General features: G+C 42.3%; 1 protein-coding gene across 1 annotated transcript in view; it reads right to left on the bottom strand.

The window, feature by feature from the left end:
• DOCK2 (dedicator of cytokinesis 2) overlaps positions 1-22,060 on the bottom strand; it is an 816,002-nt gene that overhangs the window by 512,226 nt on the left and 281,716 nt on the right. Inside the window, exon 22 of the mRNA XM_063447503.1 lies at positions 14,266-14,400. Within this exon, the coding sequence (XP_063303573.1) occupies positions 14,266-14,400 (135 nt within the window). The remainder of the gene's footprint in view (positions 1-14,265; positions 14,401-22,060) is intronic.

The following is a 22,060-nucleotide window of genomic DNA, read 5'->3' as shown; positions in this document are numbered from 1 at the left end:
GGTCCTTATCCCCCCCTCCCTCCCATAGTGGTCCTTATACCCCCCCCCCTCCCTCCCATAGTGGTCCTTATCCCCCCCTCCCTCCCATAGTGGTCCTTATACCCCCCCTCCCTCCCATAGCGGTCCTTATACCCCCCTCCCTCCCATAGTGGTCCTTATACCCCCCCCTCCCTCCCATAGTGGTCCTTATACCCCTTTTTTTGTATTATTATTAATTTTTTTTTTTTTTTTTTATATTTTTTTTTTTCGTCCCCCCTCCCTGCTTGATATATGGCAGGGAGGGGGGCTCTCCTTCCCTGGTGGTCCAGTGGCAGTTCAGTGGGGGGAGAGGGGGGCTGGCAGAGCTGTACTTACCTTTCCTGCAGCTCCTGTCAGCTCTCTCCTCCTCCGCGCGGTCTGTGCAGCTCACTCTGTCAGCTCACAGTGTAAGTCTCGCGAGAGCCGCGGCTCTCGCGAGACTTACACTGGGAGCTGACCGAGGTGCTGAACGGACGGCGCAGAGGAGGAGAGAGCTGACAGGAGCTGCAGGAAAGGTAAGTACAGCTCTGCCAGCCCCCCTCTCCCCCCAGTCTGTATTATGGCAATGCAAATTGCCATAATACAGACTCTGACTCGAGTATAAGCCGAGTTGGGGTTTTTCAGCCCAAAACATGGGCTGAAAAACTCGGCTTATACTCGAGTATATACGGTATTTATTATTTGTCCCATTCTGAAGCAAACACAAATCTTACTTATTTGATTATAGCATTTGAAGTTTGCCTTTAAGGGATAAGCAAAACAAATGTGCATAGCTAACATCCAATTATTTGAAATGGCAGATGGCTTCTCAGCTCTAAACAATTAAGATGCTTTGCTTATTATCTTTGAACAAAATTAGCTTGTGTAGCAATTACAGCATCTCTGAAAACAAAATCCATAGATTTTGTTGCATGTCATTTCATATTTTTGGGGTTTTTATTAATTTTTTTTTTTTTTTTTTGGTGCAAACATTTACAAGAAAATAATTCTCTTGCATCATTTATAAAACTGACTAAGGGCTCTTTTCCAACCTTATCAATAAATGGCTGACGGCCTCAAGCTATTAGTATTTAAGAAAAGCCAGTAGCTAGTAGCGGCTACTAATAAGCTACTGGTTTCCAATCTTGTTTCTAGTTTTTAGCAGCTGACTGCCAATAATGACTGCTCTCCAAGATATTGACCACTCACATATTTGGATAAATTGGGGGACTGTGCAGACAAATGGCACATGAGATTCAATAAAGATAAGTGCATTTTGGAATAAGGAATCCACAAGCCACTTATACATTAACAGGGTTATTCACTAAATAAAAAAATGGCCTCATACCGAATCGGATAAAACAATCTGTCTGCATACAGTGCCATTGGACTGCAAAATTTGAACATTATTCACATTATTTAACAGATAATTTGTCTGGATTTGTCAATTCAGGTACCAAATAGGCCTGAACTTGGTCAAATTAAATAAATGTAAACAAATTCAAACTATTTTCCAACTATTTGGCAGTGCGTGAGTTAATTATTTGATAGCTGGTTAGCCACCATATTATATAGTAAAATAAAATGAAATAAAAATCCTACAGGGTCTGTCAGACTCCAACATTATTATAAGGAAGGTTAAAAGCCATGAGGAAGGTGGGGGCATACCTCCTCAATGTTTAAAACCTGTGACTTTGTGATAGATCAAAAATAACCTCCTTACCTGTACCTGTGACCTTCTGGTGGAGGCTATTAAATTAAAAGAAACAGGGGGGGTCATCATTATGTTCTCCCTACCCGAAGTGAGAATGTGGGGGGGGGGGGATACTAATTTTATACAGGGGGAACCTAATGTCTTTACCTCATCCCTCACCCATACTATATGGGGCTTACCTAATTTTCCTGCCCATTCATTAGTCCCCCTCCAGACTCTAAATAATACAACTATTAAACATGCCATTATACACCTCTTCCCAAACTGCTATAGTCCCACCTTCAAGTAGATAAGGGTCCCCAATCCTAGTGGTAGTGAGGAGGGGCCCATTAAAACTAATCCCTGTGAAAATAAAAACGTTATACTTACCTTCTCAAATCATCTTTCTTGTAAATCTTCAGCCCTAAAAAAGTTCCCCCCCCCCCCCCCAAAATCCATAACCCTGCAACTACTTGTGAGACAACCAGATCACTCTCTTTCTCTTGAAAAATCATCTACTTTAATCCTAGGTTGAAATCCTCTTAAGAACTAAATACCCCTTGAACCCAAATACATGACATAAATACCCTATTCTAAGTCTAAGGTAAACTTATATCTCACCCAGCTGGACTTGTCTCAGTGCACAGGCCTATCTGCCAACCAGGGACAGATTGGCCCACCGGAGTACCGGGAAATATCCTCACCCTGGTGACCTTTCACACAGTAAGTGGAAGGAACTTTACATGAAAAAACCTCATATTGCAATTGAAGTCCAGTTTCAGTGAAGTTACAGGTACTTATATATTCACCAGCAGCCCATGATTGATATAGAGAGAGAGAGTGTGTGTGCGTGTGTGTGTGTTAGTGAGCTTATGTGTGTCAGTGAGTTTGTAGTGAGCTTATGTGTGTGTGAGCCTGTGTGTGTGTGTCAGTGAGCATGTCTGTACTGTGCTTGGGTGTGTGCCAGTAACATTGTGTATCTCAGTGAGCTTGTAGTGAGCCTGCCTGTAGTGAGCTTTTGTGTATGCCAGTGAGCTTGTAGTGAGTTTGTATGTAGTGAGCATGTGTCAGTGAGCTTGTAGTGAGCATGTCTGTACTATGCTTGAGTGTGTATCAGTGAGCTTGCAGTGAGCTTTTCTGTGTTGTGGTTGGGTGTTTCAGAGAGCTTGTCTTTAGTGAGCTTGTGTGTGTTTCAGTGAGCTTGTGTGTGTCATTGAGACATGTCTGTAGTTAGCGTGTGTGTCAGTGAGCTTGTAGTGAGTTTGCCTGTAGCGAGCTTGTGTGTCAGTGGGCTTGTGTGAACATTTTTGTAGTTAGCTTGTGTGTGTCAGTGAGCTTGTGTGTCTGCCAGCTTGACTGTGGTGAGCTTTTGAGTGTCAGTGAGCTTGTAGTGAGCATGTCTTTAGTGAGCATGTGTATGGGTCAGAGAGCGTCTGTGTGTGTCGGTGAGCTTGTGTTTGTGGGTGAGCTTATAACAAGCTTGTGTATGTCAGTGAGCTTGTCTGTAGTGGGTCAATGAACTAGCCTGTAGTGAGCTTGTGTGTGTCAGAGAGCTTGTCTATAGTGAGCCTACTTTGGTCAGAGAGCTTATGTGTGTGTCAGTGAGCTTGTGTGTGTCTGATGAGCTTCTGTGTATTTGTGTCAGTGAACATGTCTGTAGCGTGCTTCTGTGTCATTGAGCTTGTCTGTAGTTATCGTGTGTTATTAAGCTTGTCTTTAGTGAGCTTGTTATTATTATTATTATGTTGTTATTTATATAGCGCCAACACATTCTGCAGTTGCAAGAGAGGAATCAGTCGGGAGCTATTAACAGTTTAATTGATACACTTTTATGAAGAAGGTGGTTTTTAATGATTTTTTGAAGGAGACTGGGTGAGCATCTAACGGAGGAGGGAAGTGAGTTCCACAGGAACGGTGCAGCCCTCGAAAAGTCTTGAAGTTGAGCACCAGAGGTGTGAGAACAGACAGAAGATAGACGTAAGTCTTCAGCAGAACGTCAGGGTCTAGATGGGACATACTTGTGTATTAGGGAGGATAGATAGGTGGGAGCAGCATTATGTAGAGATTTGAAAGCAAGAACCAGAAGTTTAATTTGAGCCCTAGGCGTGGGAGGTGTGCGGACAGGAAAATGAGCCTCGCCGCCGCATTCATTATGGACTGTAACGGCGCATGTTGGGAGCACATAAGACCACTGAGAAGCAGATTACAGTAGTCAAGGCAAAAAAGGACAGTGGAATGGACCAGCACCTTAGTTGCATCTGGCGTTAAGTAGGGTCGGATGCGTGCAAAGTTTTTGAGATGGAAGTGGCAGGATTTGGCGATAGACTGATGATGAGGCGTGAAGGAGAGGTCAGAATCACCTAGGCAGCGAGCCTGCGTGGTGGAGCTGATGGTAGCAACGTTGACTTGGAGGGAGACAGACAACAATTGAGGAAGGAAAGACCAGAATTTCAGTTTTGGTCAAGTTTAGTTTAAGGAAGTGGGCAGCCATCCAGTTAGAAATAGCAGAGAGGCATTCAGAGACACTAGTCAAGAGGGACGGGGAGAGATCAGGAGAGGACAGATAGATTTGCATGTCATCCGCATAGAAATGATATTAGAAGTCAAAGGAGCTAATTAGTTTACCAAGGGAGGCAGTATAGATAGAGAACAGTAGGAGACCAATGACTGAACCTTGGGGGACACCAACAGAGAGGAGTTGGGAGAAGAAGCAGAGCTAGAGAAAGAAACACTGAAAGAGCGCTGGGAGAGGTAGGAGGAGCACCAGGAGAGAGCAATGTCTTGAAAACTGATATTGCGGAGGATGAGAAGAAGCTGTTGATGATCAACAAAGTCAGAAACAGCATAAAGGTCAAGGAGAATTAGCATAGAGTAGTGACCATGAGATTTTGCAGCGAGTAGAGTATTGGATACTTTGGTCAGTGCCGTTTCCACAGAGTGCTTAGTGCGGAAACCAGACGAAGTGGGTCTAGCAGAGAGTTGGACTCGAGGAAGTCTGTCAATCTTGCATACACAACTCTTTCAAAGTACTTGGATGCAAAAGGCAGTAGCGAGATAGGACGGTAGTTGGATGGGGAGTTAGGGTCAAGTTGCTTGTTTGATGGGCGATGGAAATATGCCACAGGAGAAAGAGAGATTAAGAATTTTAGTGAGAGGTAGAGAAAGAGAAGAAGACAGAGTACGGATGAGATTCAAGGAAATTGGATCTAGGGAGCAGGTGGTGGGGTGGGAAGACTGGAGCAGAGCAGAAACCTCTTCCGCTGTAGCGGGTGCGAATGAACATAGAACAGCAGAAGGAGTGAGGTTAGGGAAAATATTGTAAGGGGAAGAAGAAAGATGAGAGACCTCTTCCCTGATTGTAGAGATCTTGTCAGTTAAGTGAGTTCCAAAGTCTGAGGCAGTCAAGTTAGTAGGTGGAGGAGGAACAATAGGGGGAAGAAGATAGTTAAATGTGTGAAATAGTTGTTTATGTTCGCGGGAGAGTGTGGTTATGAGGGTATTAAAGTAATTTACTTTAGCAGAGGAAAGAGCCAAGCTGTATGAGCGCAGCATAAATTTGTAGTGGAGAAAGTCAGATGCACAGTGATACTTTCTCCAACAGAGTTCAGCAGTTCTGGAGCATTTTTGGAGGTATTGAGTCAGCTTGGTGTGCCAGGATTGTTTTTGGGGGTGTTTGCTGCATTTAAATGTAGGAAGTGCCATGATGTCTAATTGAGAGGAGAGGGTGTCATTGTAGAAGAAGGTTGCAGAGCTAGGACAGGTGAGGTTTGAGATAGGTAAAAGGACAGTTTGAAGATAAGTGTAGAAATGCTCTAGGTCAAGACATTGGAGGTTTCTGTGAGATTGATGTTCAGACGGTGGTATCAATTGGGTCTTAGGTATGCCGATGTCAAAAGTCAGCAGATGGTGGTCAGATAGAGGAAAAGGAATATTGAAGAGATTAGAGGCGGTACAGAGATTGTTGAAGACGAGATCAAGAGTGGTATGGGTTGCTAAATTGGACCATTGCGTAAGGTTAAAGGAGGAGGTTACAGAGAGCAGACAAGAGGCATCAGTGCAGTTGGGGTTGTTGATTGGGATATTGAAATCCCCACGTAGGGAAGGAGTACTAGATGAGAGGAAGTGGGAAAGCCTCTGTAAGTGCAAGTAGTGTGAGAGAGTTTGAGATAAAAAAAGTTGTGTATGGCATTCCAGGGTGCACACTGAATGTTGGTAAGTGAGGGTAAAGAGCAGGATATTGTGATGAGGTTTCTGGGGTTTCTGGTTTGCTGCATTTAAATGTAGGAAGTGCCATGATGTCTAATTGAGAGGAGAGGGTGTCATTGTAGAAGAAGGTTGCAGAGCTAGGACAGGTGAGGTTTGAGATAGGTAAAAGGACAGTTTGAAGATAAGTGTAGAAATGCTCTAGGTCAAGACATTGGAGGTTTCTGTGAGATTGATGTTCAGACGGTGGTATCAATTGGGTCTTAGGTATGCCGATGTCAAAAGTCAGCAGATGGTGGTCAGATAGAGGAAAAGGAATATTGAAGAGATTAGAGGCGGTACAGAGATTGTTGAAGACGAGATCAAGAGTGGTTCCTGCTGTATGGGTTGCTAAATTGGACCATTGCGTAAGGTTAAAGGAGGAGGTTACAGAGAGCAGACAAGAGGCATCAGTGCAGTTGGGGTTGTTGATTGGGATATTGAAATCCCCACGTAGGGAAGGAGTACTAGATGAGAGGAAGTGGGAAAGCCAGGAAGAGAAGTGCTCAATGAATAGCCTAGGATGACCAGGGGGGGGGGGGAGAGAGTACATGATAACAATTCTTAAAGGAGTGAATTTAAATAGGCGGACAGTGTGAACTCCAAAAGAAGAAACGGATAGGGCAGGGGTAGTTATGATTGGTTGAAAGGTACATTGTGGGGAGAGAAGGATGCCTACACCACCTCCTTTACAGTTGAGTCTGGGAGTGTGAGAGAATTGCAGCCCACCAAAACACAAAGAGGCAGGAGTAGCGCTATCAGAGGGGGACAGCCAGGCCTCTGTAAGTGCAAGTAGTGTGAGAGAGTTTGAGATAAAAAAAGTTGTGTATGGCATTCCAGGGTGCACACTGAATGTTGGTAAGTGAGGGTAAAGAGCAGGATATTGTGATGAGGTTTCTGGGGTTTCTGGTTTTCTTAGTGTGTAGAGAAGGTGAATGGCCCTGGGTTGGGAGAGACATCACCAGCTGCTAGAAGCAGAAGGAGAGAAAGTGACAGGAGGTGTGAATGGGTTTTGTATGCATGGGGTCTAGGATGAGATCGATTTTGGGTAGGAGTGAGAGAGTAGAAAAATGAGTATAAGGCATGAGATGAGAGAAGAGGGGAGTGTAGCAAAGAGGGGCATATGTAAATGTGGATGGGGGATGAGTGACGTGGGTGTAAGGAGATGTTTTTATACTGAGGGAGAAGGAGGAAATAAAGAGGAGGAGAAGACAGATTATTGCTAAACTGGAAAATAATTTAAATATCAAGAGCAGGTAGGGTAAATATTAAGTTTCATGGGTTAAGAAAGTGCAGGAGTGTACTTTTAAGAGACAGTGTGTACATCTAAAATTTGTGACAGACAATCTATAAATGTAATAATGAGCATGGGGTGGGGTAGTGAGGGGAGGGCAGGTATCAGTCTTTATTACAGCAGTATTTGGGCTTGATAGTTTTGAAATCAGGCTGTTGAATAAAGATATGCAAGGGTCAGATAGGCTTGCCATAAAGCTGAGGGAGGGAGATATGTATCTAGGCACAGAGATGAAGGGATGGTTATTCAAATAAAAACAAACATATCAATAAAAGAAGGGATGGGTCAGAGGTCAGTCAGAAATCAGAGGGGAAATATAGGAATGGATATAGGTGAATAAAACAATTACATACAGGGCTAGCAAAACTACACTTTAGCATGACAGACAAGATATAAAGTCAAGAATATATACAATGCACACAGGATATATAAAATAAAATAAATGTACAGGGTGGTTAAATTAAATATAAATAATGCTGTGCAGGATAGAGTCTTAGTGTGGTCTTCCAAAAGGCTTCCTTTGCTTATTGCAGACGATCAGCTGATGGAGCACTGACTTTCTTACAGCAGTATTGGGGCTTGATAGTTTTGAAATCAGGCTTTGCTTATTGCAGACGATCAGCTGATGGAGCACTGACTTTCTTACAGCAGTATTGAGGCTTGATCGTTTTGAAATCAGGCTTTGCTTATAGCACTTGTGTGTATCAGTGATCTTGACTTGAGTGAGCTTGTGTGTGTCAGCAAGCTTGTCTGTACTGAACTTGTATGTATCAGTAAACTTGTCTGTAGTGAGCTTGTGTATGGGTAAAATAACTTGTGTGTGTCGGTGAGCTTGTGTGTGTCAGTCTGGATGGTGGTTATTACAGCACTGTAATACCCATGGATCATCTGGAGGGTCTCCAGGTGAGAAACAATATAACAGCTCCCAAAGCACATCGATATAAAAAATACAAACATTATGTGACACGATGAATTATAGGGCTAGAATCATTTTATTTCCAGGGTTGCTTTCTGTTCCCAGTCTGGCCCTGCTGCCAACTCTGTCTCCTTCCAAGTAGGTGTTGACCCATATACTTGCCCTCGTCCTTCCAGGCAGGCATTAACCTTGTGATCCTCCTTCCAGGCAGTAATCGACCCCACTGTCTGCTCACAGGCCTAGCATTTGTCTGTCAGGCCAGCTCTTTTCTTGAATGTACGAGGGAACTATGCCCCCTAAAAGCAGGTCCTGAAACTCTGCTACTAGCATTCATGAATGAACCAGACAGGACTGCAGTGGCTAAAGTATTTCTCAGACAAAATATATAGAACAAAAGCAAAACAAGTCAGTTGAAGATGTCCATCTCTTCCTCAATGATGCATGAAGTCAGTTCAAGGATTTGAAAAGTAGAGGAGATGGTACAATGTGTTACATAAATAGCTTTATAGCTCATCCAAATGTTAGAGAGTTGACATAATAGTCTGTTAAAATAGTCCTGCAACATATTCCACAATTTTGGAAGGAAAGTGACCGAGGCAGCCCAAAACGCTGTTCTGGAATGCCATATTATAGCTCTGAGCGAAAAATACGTCTGCCAGATCACACTGCTCACGTTTGATGTAATGTGTTTCATCACTTGCAGGCAGCACTGTGAGCACACCTGCAATGTGAAGTCCTCCCTCCTTCCCCTTCATTTACTGAACAACTCTCTCTCCCCCCTCCCCCGGCCCCCCATTACTTACTTTTGGACCATTCAGTCCTATCTCCCTCTGTGCAGCGCTCAGTGAATTAACTAGGATCAGTGCTAGTAGTTTAGCAATGTAGAGTAAACACACACAACATAAAGCAATTAAAGGAGCACCATAATGTTAGGAATACAAATCTGTATTACTAACGTTTTAGTATTCCTGTCCCCACCTTCCCGTTCGGAACTGAAAGGGTTAAAAAAAACCTTCTTTACTTGGCACTGCTCACATCTCCTCCCCAGGTGCCGTCACAGAGGAGGCAGGGCCTTCTCGGCATGGTCCATTTCAATGCCCCTCACAGAGGAACACTGAAACAATTAATGTGCATGTGCAATGCTTTCCTATAGGGCTTAGGAGCATCATGACCAAGTTTTACTCTGTCTTTGCCGAGGAAGTGCCTCTAGTGGAAACGCAACCCTGCAATGTAAACATTCACAAAACTGCAATGTAAACATTTCACAAAACTGCAATGTAAACATTCACAAAACTGCAATGTAAACATTTCACACTGTTTTACATTGCAGACTTAAGGGGACAAGGAAACTGCACCCAGACCACTTCACTGAGATCCTAGTGGTCATTTGGATGAAGTGATCTGGATTATTATAGTGTTCCTTTAAATAGTTCATGGAGATTTTTTAAAAACACATTGACAATCTATTAAATGAATACACTGAGTTGAGTCGTTATATTTTAAATGTTTAACTCACACATTTAAGAGACATCTGGGGAGATTATGAAGTTTAATTTCAAAACAAATATATGTTGCTATCAATTTATCATTATTTTAACTACTTGCAGGTTACATAAGATATATAAAGTGGCCTGCAATGTATAAAAATGTCTGCAATAATAAAGACATCAAAATGTTATGAATATATATTTTTCGTTCATATCACACTAAGGTAATGTGATTTATGTATACACTTTTAGCTTTCTTTATACTAAAAATCCAGCACTAGTTGTATCCAGTTACTATGTAATGTTTTGTGGGTCAGTTATTATACTGAATCAAATTGTTTGTTCTTTCAAAATCCAAATCACACACAGAAGAGAAAATAGCACAGTCAGTAAAAAAGGGGGACAAAATTTGTTTAGATACATAAATGAGAAACAGAAAGTAAAACAATGATTACTTAGATTAAAAACAAAAGAAGGAAGGTATGTAGAAGAGGATAAAGGTCTAGCTGACTGCCTCAATGAATATTTGTGGGAAATATTTGTAGGAAAAAGGATAAATAAGTCATTTGTTACATGTGAGTTTACAGAGGAAGAGATTCTATTTCAACTGTCAAAAGTAAAGACAAATAAGTCAATGGGGCCTGATGGAATACAATCAAAGTTATTAAAAGAGCTTAGTGGTGTACTAGCAAAACCATTAACAGATTTATTTAACCAATCATTGTTAACAGGAGTAGTCCTAGAAGATTGGAAGTTAGTAGGGAGGAGTCGGGCAACTATAGGGCAGCAGTGGGGAAAGTAATGGAAGCCATGTTAAAGGGTAGGATTGTTGAACATCTAAAATCACATGGATTTCAAGATCGGAGACAACATGGGTTTACTTCAGGGAGATCATGCCAAACTAATCTTATTTTTTTGATTGGGTAACTAAAATAATAGATCAGGGTGGTGCAGTAGACATTGCTTACCTAGATTTCAGTAAGGCTTTTGACACTGTTGCACATAGAAGGCTTGTCAATAAACTGCAATCTTTAAGTTTGGATTACAATATTGCTGAATGGGTAAGGCAGTGGGCTGAGTGACAGGCAATAGAGGGTTGAAGTCAATGGAGTATATTTGAAGCATGGTCTTGTCACCAGCGGGGTACCTCAGGGATCTGTACTTGGACCCATTCTCTTTAATATTTTTATTAGTGATATTGAAGAAGGTCTTGATGGTAAGGTATGTCTTTTTGCCGATGATACTAAGATATGTAACAGGGTCGATGTTCCAGGAGGGATAAGCCAAATGAACTAGAAAAATGGTCAGAATTGTGGCAGCTGACATTTGAAATGGATAAGTGCATGACAATGCATCTTGGGTGTAAAAACCCAAGGATAGAGTACAGAATATTTGATAGAGTCCTAACCTCAACATCTGAGGAAAGGGATTTAGGGGTAATTATTTCAGATGACTTAAAGGTAGGCAGACAATGTACTAGAGCAGCAGGAAATGTTAGCAGAATACTTGGTTGTATAGGGAGAGGTATTAGCAGTAGAAAGAGGGAAGTGCTCATACCATTGTACAAAACACTGCTGAGACCTCACTTGGAGTATTGTAAGCAGTACTGGAAACCATATCTCCTGAAGGATATTGATACTTTGAAGAGAGTTCAGAGAAGGGCTACTAAACTGATTCATGGATTGCAGGATAAAACTTACAAGGAGAGGTCAAAGCATCTTAACATATATTCCTTGGAGGAAAGACGAGACAGGGGGGATAAGATAGAAACATTTAAATACATAAAGGGAATCAACACGGTAAAGGAGGAGACTATATTTAAAAGAAGAAAAACTACCACAACAAGAGGACACAGTCTTAAATTAGAGGGGCAAAAATTTTAAAATACTATCAGAAAGCATTACTTTACTGAGAGGGTAGTGGATGCATGGAATAGCCTTCCAGCTGAAGTGGTATAGGTTAACACAGTGAAGGAATTTAACCATGCATGGGATAGGCATAAGGCTATCCTAGCTATAAGACAAAGTCAGGGACTAATGAAAGTATTTAGAAAATTGGGCAGACCAGATGGGCCGAATGGTTCTTATCTGCCGTCATAGATACAGCGAGGGTGTAGAAACCACTGCTATGTGAGTGTGAAAAATTTCACAATAGGGTAGTAAAGTGATGTACTAAGAACTAACATGCTAAAATGAAGATGGTTTGAAGTCATACAATCTAAAAGTATGATGACATTTTAATACGTGGCTCATTTTACATGGCAAAGAGCCATGTTGAGATTTTTCTTTTAGATTAGCCGATATTTAAAATTCTATAACATCTCAATGAAAGCCAATGTTAAATATTACCTTCCTAAATATTGTTCTCCAGACATTTAAAAATCAGTACAAAATCTAATTAAACAACCTCTTTAGGTAGATGACTTAACACCTTTATTGTTTTTACCGCAACTAACCATTTCCTCTGTCATACGGTGGCCAGATTTAATGTTTTTCCTTTGTTTTTTAGTGAATAAACATCTTCTAGACTTCAATGCCCATTATAATAAATAACCTTTTTTCCTCTGAGGTCACTCATTCCTTGCCCCAGTAATTTAATAAATCGTAAGCTACACCTGAATATATAGTTTAACATGTACTTGAAGCTGGAAATATTTAAAATTTTCAGTATATCTATAAAAGAAAAGTCTTTTAGACATGGATTTTCATAGTAACATAGTAAAGGAGGTTGAAAAAAAGACTCAAGATAATCAAGTATAAGAACCTTCACACATTTATTTTTATTTCAGCTGAGGTAAAAAATCTCAGACCAGCAATTACAAACATGTGAGTTTAAAATCTGTGACTGTGACATAATGTGAAGGTTATTAAGTGACAGTATTCAGGAATTGTGAGCAACGTCATTAGCAATCAACATGGTTCTATTTTATGAAAGACAGTTCATGTCAAATTAACTTAATTGTTTTCTGTAGAAGTGAGTTGAAGTATAAATCATGGTGTTGGAGTGGATGTGATCTGCTTGGATTTTGACACTGGCACAATCAGAAAGCAAATGGGGTTTTCACCTTATTTTATATCAATAGCCGAAACATGTGTGAAAGGTTTCAATTGATGGATTTGAATTTGTCTCCTCCTATTTTACTATGCAACTCTCCTATTTGCATCACTCTAGTAAAGGTAAACCTTTCGTAAAAGGAAAGCATAAACATTTGGTGGTTATACAATAGACGTGTCATAGGACGAGTAGCACGGCATACCACACAAGAGCTTTGGATGCCTCATCTTAAGTTAAATTATAACATAAATATGACCACAGTGCAAGGTTTAATAACTTAGGTTTAAAAAATCCAGGCTAATCCTAGGCATTGGGGGTAGGAGTAAACAATAGATTATATGGTTGGAACACAGTGCAGATTAAGTTAGTTATTAAGATATTAAATAAACAGGCTGTATATGCTAAGAATAATAAGAAAGATAAAGCATGTTAAAGATTATTTGTAGTTAAAAAAAGCACTAATATGATTGTGATAACACTCTAAGCTCCACAGACTAGAGAAATTCTAGGACCCATTCAACCGGTGCTCACTGTGCAGCTTGAGAGAGTCACCAGGGATTCAGCCGACACTCAATCTGTAGGGCCTCTGGGACTTAGTATGAGTGTCTGCTGAGGTCAAGACCAGGCTAACAACCAATAAGATGTGAGCTGAGGCTTTCGTCCATAACCTTCTTAGCTTCAGCAAGACATCATTGCCATCTTGGGGGGAAAGAGGTGATTTTACGGCAGAGTTGCAGTACCCTTCTTTGTATCAATCTTCTGCATTCCTCGGTTTAGTGGCAGGAGAGCCTCGCTGGCAAATATAATAAAATGCAGGATCTGCTGAGACTTGTGTCTGTCTAGCTCAGTGGTCAGGTCCTCTACCTCCCCCCTTTCCTCCCCCCCCCCTCCCCCCTCCCTCGAATGTACTATTTATTTTTTATGCTTAACTGGGATAGGATCTTATTTTCAAATACAGAAACTATTAAAATGTTATATTTATATTTTAAATATATTAAATTGTATATGTGTTATTACTATTCATTTACAATGCACTTGGCAGACACAAATAACAAATATATATCTTCAAAATCAGACAATTTAATTTATAAATGTTACTAGTCAGATTTATAGGAAATACTTAAACCAGCATTAATCTAGTTATAACATGTTTACGTTTTTTTCAACTAATACATAAAAAAAAGTTGTAAATGCTCAAATATTATGAAAGGTCTCTTGACTTACCCAAAGCAGAGACTGAATAAAAAATATTTAATATTACATAAGCTACAAAACCACTGATACAAAACCTTGACAAAAATAAAGAAAATCAGAGGATTTTCTTTTAAATGTACCACATAAATAATTCAATTAGAAATAAAAAAGAATAACATTTAAATCTCTGCAGACCCTATAAATGTTTGTACTGAGGTTCACAATTAATTGGTGAGAAATCCCTTTACATTTTCAAATTAGTGTCCTAGAGTTGGATGTTTGATCATTGTAGAGCAATATGTTTTGTAAGTGCTGCAGCAGCTATACCACATCACTGTGGCAAAACAGTACTAATCAATTACAAGGTACTTCAAAAAAGGATGCTTACTGTGAAAATAATGTCCTCGACCGCACAATGAACTTGAATACGTATTCCAAGGCCTTCAAAGTTCTTAGAATTTGCTCACACTGCTCACCTCTGCTGGAAATATCTAAATATTTCTTCAAAACAGTCATTAGTTTCCTGTCAAGAAAATATTTGCAAAATACGTTAGTCCTGTAATGTATTGCTGAAAAAAAACATGCTGAACTATTAAAGCTATATTACTAGAATATTATCCTTTTTAACATTTGAAAGATGTAGAGACCTAGCTCAATATTTCCACAATCTGGGGTAAATATACAAAGAGAAATCATCCTTTTAAATATGCTTCACAATTACAAATGCATTTGAATCTTATTCATTCTGCTGATACTAATTTCAACTAAATGAAATTTAAAGAATTAAATAAGAAAATAATACATGGATAAAATATTCCTATAGTTGAATTAGGATTATGATCAATGATCAATTAGGTATTGTTTAATTTTATGTTCTCTTTTAACTTAACAAAGCTAAACCTGTCTGTAACAGAACTCCAGTACACCGACCGAGTAGCTCCACCAAGTCCTCTTCCTAGCCGCTTTCAGGGACACCGGAACGCTTCAGCCCCAGTCGCCAAAGCTTGACGGGGTGTCCCTCTGGAGCTTTTCCACCTGACCAGGCTGCAGCTTTCTCATTCCAGGCAGGTATAGTCTCCTCTGCCTCATACACTGCAACCCTACTTCCAGGCAGGTAGAGTCCCCTCTGCCTCGCTGACTGCTGCCCTTCATCCAGGCAGGTATCCACATCCACCTGCAATGCTATAGCTCCTGTCTTTAAAAAGACATTTGCGGCTCTCAGGCCTAACTCTCTCGCTTTATCCCAGGGCTAAAGAGAGCCTGCAACCAGCAAACAGGTCCAAAGACTCTGTCACTGGGATCCCTACAAATCCACACAGGACACAAGTTCCAAAGGAACTGACATACAAAACTTTATTTTTCTCGTGACTAGTCTATATGATTATTATATTATATTATTATGAAGATTGCTATGACAACTCAATAAAAATACAAACAGTCCACTCCTAGCAGACAACATACAGCAACTTATTACAATACAATGACATATTTATAAAGGGGTGGGGAAGACCTGCAAAAAATATCTCTCCTGCCTGCAGAATTAGCAATATGCACATCTTCCCAAATATACAAATTAACCAACCCTGTTACTCAGGTAGTGTAAGTTGCTGTTGCTACCAACAGTGGGCACTACACAGGCTCCATAGCCAAATCCACCTAGTTGGTAACTGTGAAAAACTTCCCTCTCCAAGTGAGTTTGCCACGAGCTCCTGGAGGAGCCTGTTTGCCAGCCTCCTGCCCACAGACTATGGGCCCTGCAGGGAAACCTGTAAAAGACTACCAAACTTGACCGACCGTTAGCACTGATTTCATGGAACTGTTTTGGGCATAGGACCATGTGCACGGTCGGTCAGAATTATGACTTCCATGAAAATCCTGAACCCCTGAACTGGGTGATTTTTGGATATGTTGGTCAGCCAGATCTGGGCTATCAGGGGTTTTAACACCAGCAGCAGAGTGTGTTAGAGGGAGTGGAGACAACCAGTCTCACTCCCCAGCGGCAGTGTGCAGTACAGGGAGCGGAGTGTGTCGTCTATCCTCCCCAGTGGCAGAGTCTGTTACAGGGAGTGGAGACAACCGGTCTCACTCCCCAGCAGCAGCGTATCCTACAGGGAGTGGAGACAATCAGTCTCACTCCCCAGCAGCAGTGTGCAGTACAGGGAGTGGAGTGTGTTATCCTTCCTCCCAGCGGCAGAGTGTATTATTGAGAGAGGAGACGGTTGGTCTCTCACTCCCCAGCAGCAGAGTGTGTTATAGGGAGTGGAGATAATTGGTCTCACTCCCCAGCGGCAGGGCAAGTTTTTGGGAGTGGAGACAACCGGTCTCCCTCCCCAGCGGCAGTATGTATCACAGGGAGAGGAGCGTATCGTCCTCTCTCCCCAGCGGCAGAGTACTATACAGGGAGTGGAGTCTCACTCCCCAGTGCCAGCCAGAGACACCTCGAGGGGACAGTCGGTCCCACTCCCCAACCACAGGGAAAGATACAGTGAGTGGAGATGGATGGTTCCACTCCCCAGAAGCTGGGGCTGTCGTCCAGAGACGTCCAAGCCCCCTGGCATGGATGATGCAGATGGTACCGAGGTCTCTTCACCGGCGCTACAGGGATGCTGGGCAGCCTACCCAGATCCCCCACTGCCCCATGGTCCAGGTGCAGGAGAGGGAACTACGGCCTCTACTGACCTCCTTCCAGCAGAATAACTGGCATCGGGGCAGCTGGACTCTGCCCTACCAACCCCTTTGTTTTGGGGCCTGACGACCCAACAACCAACCCAGCTGAACTGCTGGCTATGGAGCAGAGTGCCGCTCCCCTTTGCCCACCAGGCACGGATGAGGAAAACTGCACCCTCAGTCCCCAGCGACAACTTGGTCCAATCAGGGTGGAGTGCATCCAGGTTGTTTCCCCGCAGGACACTGGATGTACAAATGAGCACTTGTGTCAGGAGGCCGTCTGGACAACTACGCCTTTTGAGAAAGGCCACCAGACTACCACAGACCCACCGATTGGAGGTCTGGGGTCTGGATAGTCTCCCTGGGAGGGGGAAGATATGTGACAAACTCCCCTCTCCAAGTGAGTTTGCCACAAGCTCCTGGAGAAGCATGCTTGCCAGCCTCCTGCCCACAGACTATGGGCTCTGCAGGGAAACCTGTAAAAGACTAACAAACTCAAAATTATAACTTCCATGAAAATCCTGAACCCCTGAACTGATCTGGGTGATTTTTGGATATGCTGGTCACCCAGATCGGGACTATCAGGGGATGTAACATATGGGGGCTTTTATGTATTTTTAGGGTACTTTTGGGGTGTTTTGCATAACATTATGTTTTTTCTGTGCTTGGAGATAATTGGATTAGAATTAGTACAGTTACTGGTCCAATTATCAAAATAGTAAAAAACGAAAAGTTAGCATTTAGTAATTATAAAAAAAAAAACAGAATGAGGAAGACAGAATGATCTATAAAATGAGGCAGAAAGAGGCTAAGCAAATTATAAGAGCTTCCAAATCACACACAAAAGAGAAAAGAGCACAGTCAGTAAAAAAGGGGGACAAAACTTTTTTTACATACATAAATGAGAAAAGAAAGGTAAAACAAGGATTAAATAGATTAAAAACAAAAGAAGGAAGGTATGTAGAAGAGGATAAAGGTCTAGCTGACTGCCTCAATAAATATTTTTGTTCGGTATTTACAGATGAAAATGAAGGAAAGGGACCTCAAATTAGTCATTTATTACACGTGAGTTTACAGAGGAAGAGGTTCTATTTCAACTGTCAAAAGTAAAGACAAATAAGTCAATGGGACCTGATGGAATACACCCAAAGCTATTAAAAGAGCTTAGTGGTGTACTAGCAAAACCATTAACAGATTTATTTAACCAATCATTGATAACAGGAGTAGTCCCAGAAGATTGGAAGTTGGCGAATGTTGTGCCCATTCACAAGAAAGGTAATAGGGAGGAGTCGGGCAACTATAGGCCAGTAAGCCTTACTTCAGTAGTGGGGAAAGTGATGGAAACCATGTTAAAGGATAGGATTAGTGAACATCTAAAAACACATGGATTTCAAGATCAGAGACAACATGGGTTTACTTCCGGGAGATCATGCCAAACTAATCTTATTTATTTTTTTGATTGGGTAACTAAAATTATAGATCAGGGTGGTGCAGTAGACATTGCTTACCTAGATTTCAGTAAGGCATTGACACTGTTGCACATAGAAGGCGTATCAATAAACTGCAATCTTTAAGTTTGGATTCCAATATTGTTGAATGGGTAAGGCAGTGGCTGAGTGACAGGCAACAGAGGGTTGTAGTCAATGGAGTATATTTGAAGCTTGGGCTTGTCACCAGTGGGGTACCTCAGGGATCTGTACTTGGACCCATTCTCTTTAATATTTTTAATAGTGATATTGCAGAAGGTCTTGATGATACTAAGATATGTAACAGGGTTGATGTTCCAGGAGGGATAAGCTAAATGGCTAATGATTTAGGTAAACTAGAAAAATGGTCAGAGTTGTGGCAACTGACATTTAATGTGGATAAGTGCAAGATAATGCATCTTGGATGTAAAAACCCAAGGACAGAGTACATAATATTTGATAGAGTCCTAACCTCAACATCTGAGGAAAGGGATCTAGGGGTGATTATTTCTAATGACTTAAAGGTAGGCAGACAATGTAATAGAGCAGCAGGAAATGCTAGCAAAATGCTTGGTTGTATAGGAAGAGGTATTAGCAGTAGAAAGAGGAAAGTGCTCATGCCATACAGAACACTGGTGAGACCTCACTTAGAGTATTGTACGCAGTACTGACGACCGTATCTTCAGAAGACCGTATTTATCTTCAGAGAGAGTTCAGAGAAGGGCTACTAAACTGGTTCATGGATTGCTGTATAAAACTTACCAGGAAAGGTTAAAGGATCTTAAAATGTATAGCTTGGAGAAAAGACGAGACAGGGGGGATATGATAGAAACATTTAAATACATAAAGGGAATCAACACAGTAAAGGAGGAGACTATATTTAAAAGAAGAAAAACAACCACAACAAGAGGATATAGTCTTAAATTAGAGGGACAAAGGTTTAAATATTATATCAGGAAGTATTACTTTACTGAGAGGGTAGTGGATGCATGGAATAGTCTTCCAGCTGAAGTGGTAGAGGTTAACACAGTAAAGGAGTTTAAGCATGCATGGGATAGGCATAATGCTATCCTCACTATAAGATAAGGCCAGGGACTAATGAAAGTATTTAGAAAATTGGGCAGACTAGATGGGCCGAATGGTTCTTATCTGCCGTCACATTCTATGTTTCTATGTTTCTATCTCCCAGGCAGAGGGGAGGGATTGTATGGTTGTATATGGGAGTGTCATGTATTTAAACACCTTTTGTCATTGGTTTGTGACTTTGTGTTGCAGTCCCCCACGAGGTCCAGGGGGGAGTTCCCCTTGCATGGGTACATGCATATAAGGTCAGTTGCAGGGCCGGACTGGCCCACCGGGATACCGGGAAATTTCCCGGTGGGCCGCGGCACCTGGGGGCTGCAGAGGTATGTGCCACCGGGTGGCCGGTCCGGTGGCACACTCAGAGGGGGCCGGCCGCTTTCCACGCTGGTGCCGCCGGGCCGGGTGGCCGCCTCGCCGGTCCGGCGGCACTTCTAATGCTGAGGACGGAAGGAGGAGGAGGAGGGAGGAGCATGTCTCTGTACCATGCTCCCTCACGGTTCCTGTGATGTGAATTGTGGGAACCGCGAGGGAGCATGGTACAGAGACATGCTCCTCCCTCCTCCTCCTCCTCCTTCCGTCCTCAGCATTAGAAGTGCCCGGCGGCACCAGCGTGGAAAGCGGCCGGCCCCCTCTGACTCCTCTCAGGTAAATGGAGGAGAGGAGGGGAGGGGGGAGATAATATAGAGACAAAAGGGGGGGGAGATAATATAGAGACAAAAGGGGGGGGATAATATAGAGACAAAAAAGGAGGGGAATATAGAGACACAAAAGGGGGGATAATATAGAGACAAAAAAGGGGCGGATAATATAGAGACAAAACAGGGGGGATAATATAGAGACAAAAAAGGGGGGGGATAGTATAGAGACAAAAAAGGGGGGTATAGAGACACAAAAGGGGGGGTAATATAGAGACAAAAAAGGGGGAGATAATATAGAGACACAAAAGGGGGGGATAATATAGAGACAAAAAAGGGGGGATAATATAGAGACAAAAAAGGGGGGGATAATATAGAGACAAAAAAGGGGGGGATAATATAGAGACAAAAAAGGGGGGATATAGAGACACAAAAGGGGGAGGGATAATATAGAGACACAAAAGGGGGGATAATATAGAGACACAAAAGGGGGGACTATAGAGACACAAAAGGGGGGGATAATATAGAGACACAAAAGGGGGGGAATATAGAGACACAAAAGGGGGGGATAATATAGAGACAAAAAGGGGGATAATATAGAGACACAAAAGGGGGAATAATATAGAGACAAAAAAGGGGGGATAATATAGAGACAAAAAAGGGGGGATAATATAGAGACAAAAAAGGGGGGGATAATATAGAGACAAAAAAGGGGGGATATAGAGACACAAAAGGGGGAGGGATAATATAGAGACAAAAAATGGGGGGGATAATATAGAGACACAAAAGGGGGGACTATAGAGACACAAAAGGGGGGGATAATATAGAGACACAAAATGGGGGGATAATATAGAGACACAAAAGGGGGGGACTATAGAGACACAAAAAGGGGGGATAATATAGAGACACAAAAGGGGGGGATATAGAGACACAAAAGGGGGGGATATAGAGACACAAAAGGGGGGGATATAGAGACACAAGGGGGGAATATAGAGACACAAGGGGAGGGGGGAAAATAAAACAGAGATAGGGAAGAAAGAGACAGTGGGAGAATAGAGAGAGACAGAGGGGGAGGGAGAGTGAGACATAAGGGGAGAAAGAGGGGGATAGAGAGATAGTAGAGAGGGAGAGAGAGACAGGGAGAAGGGGGGGAAAGAGACAGAGGGGAAGAGAGAGATACACAAAGGGAGGGAGAGTGAGACACAAGGGGAGAAAGAGGGGGATAGAGAGATGGTAGAGAGAGACAGGGAAAAGGGGGAAAAAGAGACAGAGGGGAAGAGAGATACACAAGGGGAGAAAGAGGCAGAGGGGGAAGAGAGTGACTGGGAAGGAGAGGGGTGACATGGACACAGAGGAGCAGTGAGGGGGAGAAAGAAATATATATATATATATATATATATATATATATATATATATGACTGGTGGATCCAGGGGGGCAACGGGCAATTGCCCTTTCCCCCCCCCAGATGCTCTCCCCTGCTGGCCAATGCAAGGCTGGCACTGTCCAAGCACCATGTGCCTTCACGAACTGGAGGGGAGATCAGAGATATCCCTCCCTGTTCTGGAGGCCCCATGCAGGCAGCCAGCAGGGGAGGGAGGAAGAGAGGACCCGGGAGCTCAGCCTGCAGCTCCTCCGGGTCCTTCTTGCGCGAGTACAGAACGTTGCCGCGGTTACAGTGGTAACGCTCCAGCTCTCGCGAGAGTGAACTTTAGCGCTGGAGCTACAGGCTAGAGTTCACTCTCACCACTGCGACCTCTAGCCCCATACACACACCCAGACCCCCACACACACATTGCCCCCCCCCACACACACAGCCCCACACACCAAACCTTTCACACAAACTGCACCCCTCACACATTGCACCACTGCTCCTATACCCTACTACAGCCCCATATCCCAGCAGACCCCAGGTAAGTTGTCAAACTGTTCTTAAACGGTTTGACTACTTACTCTGGGAGCGGGTCCCGGCACTCCTGGCACCATAACCACTACACAGAGCAGTAGTGGTTATTGTGCATTGATTATTTCTTTAAATCTATAAGTGCCCCTCCCGAGATCAGGCTCTGGATCCGCCCCTGGTGTGTGTGTGTGTATATATATATCATGTATATTTATGTGTGTATTAGTTATATATATATAATTATGCCTATTATATTTACACATATATTAATGTACATATATATATATATATATATATATATATATATACGTAATACACAGAGAAATGTAATTGATATGTACCATATGTAATGAGCAGATATTGGCCCAGTCTTGTTGCTAGGTGCATACTCCAGCACAATAACATATTTCAAGTGAAGAGCGCACCCACAG

Source organism: Pelobates fuscus, chromosome 3 (assembly GCF_036172605.1).
Source record: "Pelobates fuscus isolate aPelFus1 chromosome 3, aPelFus1.pri, whole genome shotgun sequence".
NCBI classification, from domain to species: Eukaryota; Metazoa; Chordata; class Amphibia; order Anura; family Pelobatidae; genus Pelobates; species Pelobates fuscus.
This window is presented reverse-complemented; position numbering and strand designations above follow the sequence as displayed.